General features: G+C 42.8%; 1 protein-coding gene across 1 annotated transcript in view; it reads right to left on the reverse strand.

Annotated features, from left to right (window-relative positions):
* The window catches only part of stard9 (StAR-related lipid transfer (START) domain containing 9), a 286,706-nt gene that overhangs the window by 150,581 nt on the left and 123,485 nt on the right, over positions 1-12,640 (reverse strand). The window contains exon 8 of the mRNA XM_048599610.1: positions 6,532-6,601. Coding sequence (XP_048455567.1) covers positions 6,532-6,601 — 70 coding nt within the window. The remainder of the gene's footprint in view (positions 1-6,531; positions 6,602-12,640) is intronic.

Here is a 12,640-nt window from a genome sequence, read left to right on the forward strand (position 1 = left end):
TCTTCTGTCGTACTGTGTCCAGTTGTGCTCTCCCAGTTATAGGAAGGATATTATTAAGGTGGAGAGGGTTCAGAAGAGATTTACCAGGATGTTGCCAGGAATGGTAGGTTTGAGTTATGGGGAGAGGCTGAATAGGCCGAGACTTTTATCACCGGACCTTAGGAGGTTGAGGGGTGACCTGTAGAGGTTTATAAAATCATGAGGGATGTAGATAAAATGAATGACAGGTGTCTTTCCCCTAGAGTGGGTGATTTCAAGACTAGGGGTGCATATTTTTAAAGTGAGAGGAGAAAGATTTATAAAAGACACGAGGGGCAATTTTTTTTTTTTTTTTACACAGACCGTGGTTTGTGTGTGGAATGAATTTCGAGATGAAGTGGTGGATATAGCACAGTTACAACGTTTAAAAGACATTTGGATAAAAACATGACTAAGAAATGTTTGTAGGAATATGGGCCAAGCCGAGGGAAGGGGGGACTAGTTTAGCTTGGGATTATGGTCAGCATGGATAGGTTGGACTCCAGTGTCTGTTTCTGTGCTGTATGACTCTGTAACTCCCTCCCAAGTGTCAGCAGGACAAGACATATCCAGGGTTGGTGATGGTGTTGCCTGAGACACTGCTTGTAAGATATGATTCCATCAGTATTACTTTGTCAGGCTGTTGCTTGACTAAGTCTGTCAGACAGTTCTCCTCGTGTCAGGAAGGAGGACTTTGCAGAATCGATGAGAGCTGTATTCACCATCTCCAGTGCCTATGTTAATGCCAAATGGCCCATCTGGTTTCAATTCTTTCTTTAGTCTTCATAACGAGTTTGATACAACTGGGTGGTTTGCGAGGTCATTTCAAAAGGCAGTTAAGAGTGAGCCATACCAAGTATGGATGTCAGATTTCTTGTCTGGAATAGTTTCAATAAGAGTCCTAACAGACTGTGAATTTTAACTCTGTTTTCTGTTTCCACAGATGCTGCCAAACCTCCTGAATTTCTCAAATGCTTTCTGTTTTTACTTCGGGTCACCAGCACAAAAAGCATTTGGCTTTTGTCTGAACATTTTCCACCATTTGTTAAAAAAAACTTTTGCCTCTCCCGTATCAAACATGAGAGCATGTGCCAGACTACTCTGATTTGTCATTTTCCTAATTTCAAATTTCATGCAAGCACAGTCTAGAGTGTAAACAAGCTCACTAGTTTAATACTCAAAATGGTGCCTGCATCTGTTCAAAACTCACTGGAACTGAAAATCTGGCCCATGGCCCACCAATACTAGGAAAACTTTTATGATGATAGGCAACTACAATTACAGATCTATAATGCACCATCAGCTCAGCTATATACTTAAAATACAACAGATATGACTGAGGTGCTTTTCATCAGGGTGGGAGAGGAATACTACGTTGAAGAGAATGGAAGACACATTAGAAGGTGACAGAAAAGATAATGGGAGAATAGGTCTTAAAAAAGATGGATTGGTGTAAATGCAGCCTAGATAGTGGTGAAACTCAGTAGACTCATAGTGGATGTTGTTTTGTAGCCTATCCTGAGAAATAGAAACAGATATGTTGAAGGGAAAAGAGGGGCTGCCAGTGCACCATTTGAAGGTGACGGAAGGGATGAAATTGAAACAAAGTTAACGGAGCGTTTCCCAGTTTGGAAAGGGCATCAAGAAAGTCTTCAAAGGGAGAGCCCCTCAGAAAGCGGAAACAAAAACCAGCTACACTAATCCCTTTATCTTTAAGAATTAATTGAAGTGGTCAAAGGCATGAAGCAGTGTAGACAGAGACAAACCACTCATCAACCAGAGGATAGTCGTTTAAGGGACAAAAGACCAGGGGAGAGATGAAAAAAACCAAAGATCTGTGGATGCTGGAAAGCTGAAACAAAAACTGAAATTACTACAGAAACTAAAGCCTGTTCTGAAGAAAGGTCACTGTATCCAAAACATGAACTCTGTTTTCTCTCTGCAGATGCTGCCAGACTTGCTTAGTTTCTCCAGCAATTTCTGTTTCTTGTTTCATAGAACATAGAACATAGAACATTACAGCGCAGTACAGGCCCTTCGGCCCTCGATGTTGCGCCAACCTGTGAAACCAATCTGAAGCCCATCTAACCTAAACTATTCCATTATCATCCATATGTTTATCCAATGACCATTTAAATGCCCTTAAAGTTGGCGAGTCAACTTTTTTTGCAGGCAAGGCATTCCACGCCCTTACTACTCTCTGAGTAAAGAACCTACCTCTGACATCTGTCCTATATCTATCACCCCTCAATTTAAAGCTATGTCCCCTCGTGCTAGCCATCACCATCCCAGGAAAAAGACTCCCACTGTCCACGCTATCTAATCCTCTGATCATCTTGTATGTCTCTATCAAGTCACCTCTTAACCTTCTTCTCTCTAACGAAAACAGCCTCAAGACCCTCAGCCTTTCCTCATAAGACCTTCCCTCCATGTCAGGCAACATCCTCGTAAATCTCCTCTGCACCCTTTCCAATGCTTCCACATCCTTCCTATAATGCGGTGACCAGAACTGTACGCAATACTCCAAGTGCGGCCGCACCAGAGTTTTGTACAGCTGCAACATGACCTCACGGCTCCGAAACTCAATCCCTCTACCAATAAAACCTAACATACTGTACGCCTTCTTAACAACGCTATCAACCTGGGTGGCAACTTTCAGTGATCTATGCACATGGACACCGAGATCTTTCTGCTCATCCACACTACCAAGAATCTTACCATTAGCCCAGTACTCTGTATTCCTGTTACTCCTTCCAAAGTGAATCACCTCACACTTTTCCACATTAAACTCCATTTGCCACCTCTCAGCCCAGCTCTGCAGCTTATCTATGTCCCTCTGTAACCTGCAACATCCTTCCGCACTATCCACAACTCCACCGACTTTGGTGTCATCCGCAAATTTACTAACCCATCCTTCTACGCCCTCATCCAGATCATTTATAAAAATGACAAACAGCAGTGGCCCCAAAACAGATCCTTGAGGTACACCACTAGTAACTGAACTCCAGGATGAACATTTCCCATCAACCACCACCCTCTGTCTTCTTACAGCTAGCCAATTTCTGATCCAAACCGCTAAATCACCTTCAATCCCATGCCTCCGTATTTTCTGCAATAGCCTACCATGGGGAACCTTATCAAACGCTTTACTGAAATCCATATACACCACATCAACCACTTTACCCTCATCCACCTGTTTGGTCACCTTCTCAAAGAACTCAATAAGGTTTGTGAGGCACGACCCACCCTTCACAAAACCATGTTGACTATCCCTAATCAAATTATTCCTTTCTAGATGATTATAAATCCTATCTCTTATAATCCTTTCCAACACTTTACCCACAACCGAAGTAAGGCTCACTGGTCTATAATTACCAGGGTTGTCTCTACTCCCCTTCTTGAACAAGGGGACAACATTTGCGAGTCTCCAGTCTTCTGGCGCTATTCCTGAAGACAATGACGACATAAAGATCAAAGCCAAAGGCTCTGCAATCTCCTCTCTAGCTTCCCAGAGAATCCTAGGATAAATCCCATCCGGCCCAGGGGACTTATCTATTTTCACACCTTCCAGAATTGCTAACACCTCCTCCTTATGAACCTCAATCCCGTCGAGTCTAATAGACTGTATCTCAGTATTCTCCTCGACAACATTGTCTTTTTCCTGTGTGAATACTGATGAAAAATATTCATTTAGCACCTCTCCTATCTCTTCGGACTCCACGCACAACTTCCCATGACTGTCCTTGACCGGCCCCAATCTTACTCTAGTCATTCTTTTATTCCTGACATACCTATAGAAAGCTTTAGGGTTTTCCTTGATCCTACCTGATAAAGACTTCTCGTGTCCCCTCCTGCCTCTTCTTAGCTCTCTCTTTAGGTCCTTCCTGGCTAACTTGTAACTCTCAAGCGCCCTAACTGAGCCTTCACGCCTCATCTCCACATAAGCCTCCTTCTTCCTCTTGACAAGAGATTCAACTTCTTTAGTAAACCACGGTTACCTCGCTCGACCACTTCCTCCCTGCCTGACAGGTACATACTTCTCAAGGACACGCAGTAGCTGTTCCTTGAACAAGCTCCACATTTCAATTGTGCCCAGCCCCTGCAGTTTCCTTCTCCATCCTATGCATCCTAAATCTTGCCTCATCGCCTCATAATTGCCTTTCCCCCAGCTATAACTCTTGCCCTGTGGTATATACCGATCCCTTTCCATCGCTAAAGTAAACGTAACCGAATTGTGGTCACTATCACCAAAGTGCTCACCTCCCTCCAAATCTAACACCTGGCCTGGTTCATTACCCAGTACCAAATCCAATGTGGCCTCACCTCTTGTTGGTCTATCTACATACTGTGTCAGGAAACCCTCCTGCACACATTGGACAAAAACTGACCCATCTGAAGTACTCGAACTATCGCGTTTCCAGTCAATATTTGGAAAGTTAAAGTCCCCCATAACAACTACCCTGTTACTTTCGCTCCTATCCAGAAGCATCTTTTCAATCTTTTCCTCGACATCTCTGGAACTTTTCGGAGGCCTATAGAAAACTCCCAACAGGGTGACCTCTCCTTTCCTGGTTCTAACCTCAGCCCAAACTACCTCAGTAGACGAGTTGTCATCGAACGTCCTTTCTGCCACCGTAATACTGTCCTTGACTAACAATGCCACACCTCCCCCTCTTTTACCACCTTTCCTGATCTTACTGAAACATCTCAACCCCGGAACCTGCAACAACCATTCCTGTCCCTGCTCTATCCATGTCTCCAAAATGGCCACAACATCGAAGTCCCAGGTACCAACCCATGCTGCAAGTTCACCCACCTTATTCCGGATGCTCCTGGCATTGAAGTAGACACACTTCAAACCACCTTCCTGCCTGCCGGTACACACCTGCGACCTTGAAACCTTAGTTATGACCTCACTACTCTCAACCTCCTGTATACTGGAGCTACAATTCAGGTTCCCATCCCCCTGCTGAATTAGTTTAAACCCTCCCAAAGAGCATTAGCAAATCTCCCCCCCAGGATATTGGTACCCCTCTGGTTCAGGTGTAGACCATCCCGTTTGTAGAGGTCCCACCTACCCCAGAATGAGCCCCAATTATCCAGGTATCTGAATCCCTCCCTCCTGCACCATCCCTATAGCCACGTGTTCAACTGCTCTCTCTCCCTATTCCTCGCCTCGCTAGCACGTGGCACGGGTAACAAACCAGAGATAACAACTCTGTTTGTTCTAGCTCTAAGCTTCCACCCTAGCTCCTTGAATTTCTGCCTTACATCCCCATCCCTTTTCCTACTTAAGTCGTTGGTGCCTATGTGGACCACGACTTGGGGCTGCTCCCCCTCCCCCTTAAGGATCCCGAAAACACGATCCGAGACATCACGGACCCTGGCACCTGGGAGGCAACACACCAACCGCGAGTCTCTCTCGTTCCCACAGAATCTCCTATCTGTCCCCCTAACTATGGAGTCCCCAATGACTAATGCTCTCCTCCTCTCCCCCCTTCCCTTCTGAGCAACAGGGACAGACTCTGTGCCAGAGACCTGTACCCCATGGCTTACCCCTGGTAAGTCGTCCACCCCAATTGTATCCAAAACGGTATACTTGTTTTTGAGGGGAACGGCCACAGGGGATCCCTGCACTGTCTGCCTGTTCCCTTTCCGTCCCCTGACTGTAACCCATCTACTTTTTTCCTGTACCTGAGGTGTGACTACCTCCCCGTAACTCCTCTCAATTACCCCCACAGCCTCCCGAATGATCCGAAGTTCATCCAGCTCCAGCTCCAGTTCCCTAACACGGTTTCCGAGGAGCTGGAGTTGGGTGCACTTCCCGCAGATGAAGTCAGTGGGGACACTAGTGGTGACCCTTACCTCCCACATTCTACAGGAGGAGCATACAACTGCCCTAACATCCATTCCCACTGTTCTGAATTCCCAGACAAATAAAAAAAAACTAGTAGCCTTACCAAATCAGCGCTCAGAACCTTTTTTTTTGGTTAGAGGAGGAGGATGGGTGGGAGACACTACCTAGGTAGTGTTTCGGGTAAAGCAACCGCCCAAATATATTACCTCACTTACTCCAAAAATGGAGTCACGCGAGGTAAGACTTTTATAATCGAAAAGCTCACCTTCCCAGGCTTTCAGAGGGGAAATACCTTTTGTTTCTTCTATTCATCAAGTTGTGACAATCTGAAATCTGCTCTCTGAAGGTGGAAGCAAATCCAATATCAAGCTTTCTAACTGTTTACTAATACTTGAAGGGAAAACATTTGGAGGGCTATTAGATTCAAAAGAGCCAATGCAAGCATGATTTGCAGAGCCTGTATCTGAGTTGTATCATTATATAATCAGATACTGCTGCTAAATTGCTCATTGATACAAATAACAGAAGTTTAAAAAAATGCTGGCTTACACAGTGAATTAAAAATCAAACAGTATAAAAAGTCCTACAAACTAATCATTTAGAGAAAATTTACACCAAACTCTAAGCCAGAGGTAAAGTCACATGAAAATCACTACCTGTTTGAATTCCCTTCCTCCAAAAGCTCAACAAGTTGCTTGTAGTCTGATACCAAGTGCTGAGATAATCCTGTGGAAATATTAAATATCACCACTTAAAGTCTATGAGAGCAACAAAGCAGTAAACATGGCAAGGATTGTGAATCTTGACAATCAATCCACATTACATGCTGTTGTAATCCATTTACCATTCTATTTCCTAGCTTAGATTTGCCAGCAGTATCTGCCATTCTGAATTGTGAAGTGATGACAGGCAACATGAAGCCAATAGTCTTTATCTCTGATTCTATTTGTGCACCAAGCAATAGAAGGACCTCCTTAAAGATAAAGAGGAAGACGAAACCGAAGGGACCAACAATCCAGCTTTTTTCCTTTAACATCACAAGATGGAAAGTTTCAGAGTTGTATTGGCACAGACTTTCATCTCATTCTTGGCTAAGAATAATAGATTCGGAGACAAATGAGAGAACAAAATGCCTGAAACTATCAGAAAAGGTGATTTTTTTTTTAAAAAAAGACATATTTTCTCATCTCGGAGCCAGCCAGCTTTCCTCGATGCTTAAGATAATTATTAGGTGGACTGATTCAATGTTTAGATTGTTACCATATTATCTGTGAACAACAACGATTCTCTCCATAATCCCAAACCACACACCACCTATTGGTAAGTCTCAATCCAGTAAACTGAACTAGCAGGTCTGTTTGATGCTCTGAATATTTGAGCATCAGTCACCCAAATCTTAGCCGGACCCCAACAAATCATGACAATGTTTGACATGCTACTATCTACGTAAACTGTGCTCATTATTCAACATAGTACAGTTACATGGCTGTCAACCATATTAATTAGTAGAACATCTCTGGATATTCTGGGCTTTTCATTGCACATTATATTCCCCTCTATGTTTGTAGGTTCCTGGAGATGCAAGTGAAATTGAAGCAGCTGTATACACCTGTAGAACTATTATTGAGGACTGTTTACATTTAGCAGTTACACACTGAGAGAGAAACATTTGCTAGCAAATTTGATTGCTACCCTCAGCTCCATGTAGGACACTTTGCTAACCTAGCACTGTTAGGTTAACTGTTAAATGCAACAGTTAAAGTTATTAAATGTCTCAGATTTCAAGGCCACATCACAGTATTAATGGTGTCCAATTGAAGTTGCTGTTACTTTCAGTGTTTTGAAATAATACTGCATGCAAATCATAGAAATAGTTACAATGCCAGGGAGACCATTTGGCCCATCAAGTCCACGTTGGGTCTCTGAAAGTGCAACTCAGTTGGTAGCACTCTTTTGCCTTTTCCCGCACCCCTATAAATTCTCTCTCTTCATATAACAATCCAATTTTCTCTAGAATGCATTGTATGACTGTGCCTCTATCACACACACACATAAGCAGTGTATTCCAGATTCTTGTCATCTTTAACTGTTTTGCCAATCGCCAAAATTGGTGTGCCAATTAAAAGACCATTCTCCTAAACTTATTATAAAAGTGAGAGATTAACATTTATGTCACAAAACTGAAAGGTAGAGTTGTTACATAATTGTACACTGTTAAATACATTTCTCAGAAAAATTAAAATCTGCTTGAGAAAACTATCAGCTCAATTTACGGCAATTCGTATTTCTGGAAAAAATGAACTAATTCGCTACTTCCTGCCCTCAATGGGATGACTTAATATCCATGCACAGATGTCAAATGTGGCTTGTTCCAAACCTCAATCTCCTCTTTGCTGATAGTAGCTGGCTTGAGTCCAGTAGCTCTGTCTGTGTGATTGCATCAGCCAGTCAAGCAAAATTCTCTCTGACAATATAAAGAACTATTAGAACTACTAAGGTTTCTGAGTTGGTATCTTATTTGAGCATATGGAAATGCAAACTTGGAATCTTTTTAAAACCATATCTGACTTGAACAGTACTAGATAGGTAAACCCCTTATGTATCCCACAATTTCATGGCAAGTTTCTTTTAAAGGATGCCTTCCTGTTGTTTAAAGTCAAGAGGTTTCTGTTCATTACATGCATAGAGCTCACAAATATTGCAATGACTCAGAACGGCTCCTAAGATTGTGTAGTAACAACAATTAAAGTGCACTCAGTTATGTGGAATGTGTCACTGGAGCCCCAACTTTCCAAACATAAGAATATTTTGTGTCTGTGCAGACATATGTGGATGCAGGAAGACAGAACGAAAAATAAATCAGCACCGTGAGAGAAAATTTGCCCTGCTGCATTATTACAGTGGGATCTTAGCATAATCTGAGCATGCAGTGGGAATATAGCAAATGACCTGTCAATTGGAAAATTGGGTCAAGTTGAATGGGATTTTTTCTGGTTGGAAAGATGTAACTACTTGGGTGCCACAGGGTTCAGTTCTCGGGGCCCAAACTAATTACAAGCTATGTTAATAACTTGGATGCAGAGATAGAAAATTCTACAGCCAAATTTGCAGATGACTCTAAAATAATTGGGGCAGTAAGTTGACATAAAGAAGTAAGAAATTTACACATGGATATGAATAGTTTAGATGACTGGCCCAAAATTTGGCAGATGAAGTTTAATGTAGATAAGTGTGAGACCATCCATTTTGGTCAGAGGAACGGAAAGACAACTTATTACCAAATGGAGAGAAATTTTAGAGTGCTTCAGTGCAGAGGGATCTGGGTGTCCTTGTGCATGAATCACAGAAAATTAGTATGCAGGTACAGCAGGTAATAAAGAAAGGCAAACAGAACTTTGGCATTTCATCATCGAATCATCATCAAATTTGAATCATCATCGAATTCCTACAGTGTGGAATCAGACCCTTCAGCCCAACAAGTCCACACCAACCCTTGGAGCATCCCACCCAGACCCATCTTCCTATAACCCACCTAAGCTACACATCCCTAAACACTATGGGCAATCTAGCATGGCCATCCACCTAACCTGCATATCTTTGGACTGTGGGAGGAAACCGGAGTACCTGGAGGAAACCCACGCAGACACGGGGAGAATGTGCAAACTCCACACAGACAGTCGCCCGAACCTGGGTCCCTGGTGTTTTGAGGCAGCAGTGCTAACCACTGAGCCACCATGCCGCCCATTTATTGGAAAAGGAATAGAATATATTTAGAATGTAAGTAGAGCAGTGTTGCTACAACTGGAAAAGTCATTAGAGAGGGATATAGTTGCTTTGGAGGCAGTTCAAAGAGGGACTTTAAAGGTGAGGGATTTGTCTTATGAGGAGAGATTGAGCAGTTTAGACCGATATACTCTAGAGTATAGAAGTATTCACTACCCCAGAATGTGGTAGATGATAGAACACTGAGTACATTTAAGGATTATAAACAAAATTTTTAATTCATAGACGGTTGAAGGATTATGGAAGACGGGCAGGATGAGGCAGTGAGGATGAGATGAAATCAGCCACGATTGCATCAAATGGTGGAACAGGCTTGAGGGGCTGAATTGCCTACTCCTGCCTCTAGCTGATAGGTTCTTCTTTCTCTTAAAAGTCTTTCGAAGTTTTTAAAAAGAGAAATATGATCAGTGGAATTTTCAAGCTGCAGCACATTCATTCCAATTGTTCAGAAGACAGCTAAATTGAGGACATCAAAACAGATGTTTTGGAGATGCTGCTGAAGGAGCAGCTAAATGTGGGCATCCCGCTCAAAACTGGCCAAGGGTTGAATGCCCAGAAACCCACTGCTATGTCGCTGATATAGCATAGCTACTAGCAGGCATCTTTACAGTATAAATGGTAAGAGGTGCTGGTGTTGGACTAAGGTGGATAAAGTCAGAAGTCACATGACACTAGTTTATAGCCCAACAGGTTCATTTGAAATCACAAACTTTCGAAGCACTGCTCCTTTGTCAGGTGGTCCTCATCTGACGAAGGAGCAGCGCTTTGAAAGCTTGTAATTTCAAATACAACTCTTGGATTATAATCTGGTGTCATGTGACTTCTGACAGTATAGGTGAGTTAAACTGAATCAATTTGATGAGTAATTACAAGAATTAATCCTGGTGGTGAGATGATAGTTATATCCATTCAAATTTAACTTAATTTATGACATTATCGGACGTAAATTTTCCTTTTCTTATCCATTGACAGGATATTGGTGTTGCTGTATAGACCAGCATTTGAATCCAATCCCGCATTGCCCTTCGTGGTGAGCTGCCTTCTTGAACCACTGTCGTAAATAATCCCACAATGTCATTAGAGAGGGAGTTCCAAGATTCTGATCCAGCAATGCTGTAGGCACGGCGATCTATTTCTAAACCAGGATGGTGAGCGGCTTGAAGGGTGAGGAGTATGGTGTTCCCATGTATTTGCTCCCCTTGTCCTTCTAGATGATGGAGGTCATGTGTTTGGAAGGTGCTATGTAAGAAGCCTTGGTGAATTTCTGCAGTGCATCTTGTAGGCAGTACACACTGCTGCTTCTGAGCATCAGTGATGGAGGGAGTGAATGTGTGCGGAAGTGGTGCCAAACAAGTGAAGAGAGAACTAGCCATTTGGATACATAACTGGCTCGAAGGTAGGAGATAGAGGATGGTGGTGGTGGGTTGCTTTACGGACTGGAGGCCTGTGACCAGTGGTGAGCCGCAAGGATCGATGCTGGGTCCACTGCTTTTTGTCATTTATTTAAATGATCTGGATAAGAGTATAGGTGGTATGGTTAGTAAGTTTGCAGATGACACCAATATTGATGGTAAGGTGGACAACGAAGAAGGTTACCTCAAGGTACAACAGGACCGTGATCAGATGGGCTGGTGGGCCAAGAAGTGGCAGATGGAGTTTAATTTAGATAAATGTGAGGTGCTACATTTTGGTAGGGCAAATCAGGACGGGACTTATATACTTAGTGGTAAGATCCTTGGGAATGTTGTCAAGCAAAGAGACCTTGCAGTGCAAGTTCATTAGTTCCTTGAAAGTGGAGTCACAAGTAGACAAGGTAGTGAAGAAGGTGTTTGGTATGTTTGCCTCTATTGATCAGTGCATTGAGCATAGGAGTTGGGAGGTCATGTTGCAGCTGTACAGGACATTGAACAGGCCACATTTGGAACACTGCATTCAGTTCTGGTCTCCCTGCTATAGGAAAGATGCTGTGAAACTTGAAAGGGTTCAGCAAAGATTCACAAGGATGTTGCCAAGGTTGGAGGGTTTGAGCTATAGGGAGACACTGAATAGGCTGGGGCTATTTTCCCTGTGTTGGAGGCTGTAGGGTGACCTTATAGACGTTTATGAAATCATGAGGGAAATGGATAGGGTGAATAGTAAGGATTTTTCCCCAGAGTAGGGGAGTCCAAAACTGGAGGACATAGGTTTAAGGTGAGAGGGGAAGGATTTAAAAAGGACCTAAGGGACAACTTTTTCACGCAGAAGGTGGTGTGCGTGGAATGAGCTGCCAGAGGCGGCAGTGGAGGCTGATACAATTCAACATTTAAAAGACAGCTGGATGGGTGTATGAATAGGATGCGTTGAGCTGGATGTGGGTCCAATGATGGAAATTGGGACAAGATCAATTTAGGCTATCAGGTCAGCATGGACGAGTTGGGCCAAGGGATCTGTTTCCATGCTTTATATCTCTATGAGTCTATAATCTTGCTTTGATGATCAATTTATAATCACTGTGGTCAAAGTCATTGAACTCCCTAGTGTATGATTATGCAACACCATGCTCCAATCATTGGTTTGTCGATTTCAAGACATATAGGAAGCAGAGATACTAACCTTAGCACAAAGAAAAAATAACCATGATCCTTGCTGCTGGTACAAGCATGGTGAATAAGTACACTGCACAGCTTGCTCCATAAGACTATCCTAAGCAAGCAGGCAGCAGGACCTTTTGGTTGGGATGGTGGGGTGTTGGGAGAAATCCTACAAATGATCTGAAAAACTGTTTTTTCCTCTTTTTCAGATTTTTCTTCCTAGTTTGCCAGGAATAAGGAATATTTTCTTTTTGTTCTGTTTTTGACATTGTATTTGGTTTAAGGGAACTGCTGTTATTTTTCAGACTAGGAAATAATTGAGAATATATCAAACGGAAACTGAATCTTCATAGAATCACAGAATCCCTACAGTGTGGAAACAGACCATTCGGCCCAAGAACTACGAACTGCC

The sequence above is a fragment of the Rhincodon typus genome, chromosome 8 (assembly GCF_021869965.1).
Source record: "Rhincodon typus isolate 14 chromosome 8, sRhiTyp1.1, whole genome shotgun sequence".
NCBI classification, from domain to species: domain Eukaryota; kingdom Metazoa; phylum Chordata; class Chondrichthyes; order Orectolobiformes; family Rhincodontidae; genus Rhincodon; species Rhincodon typus.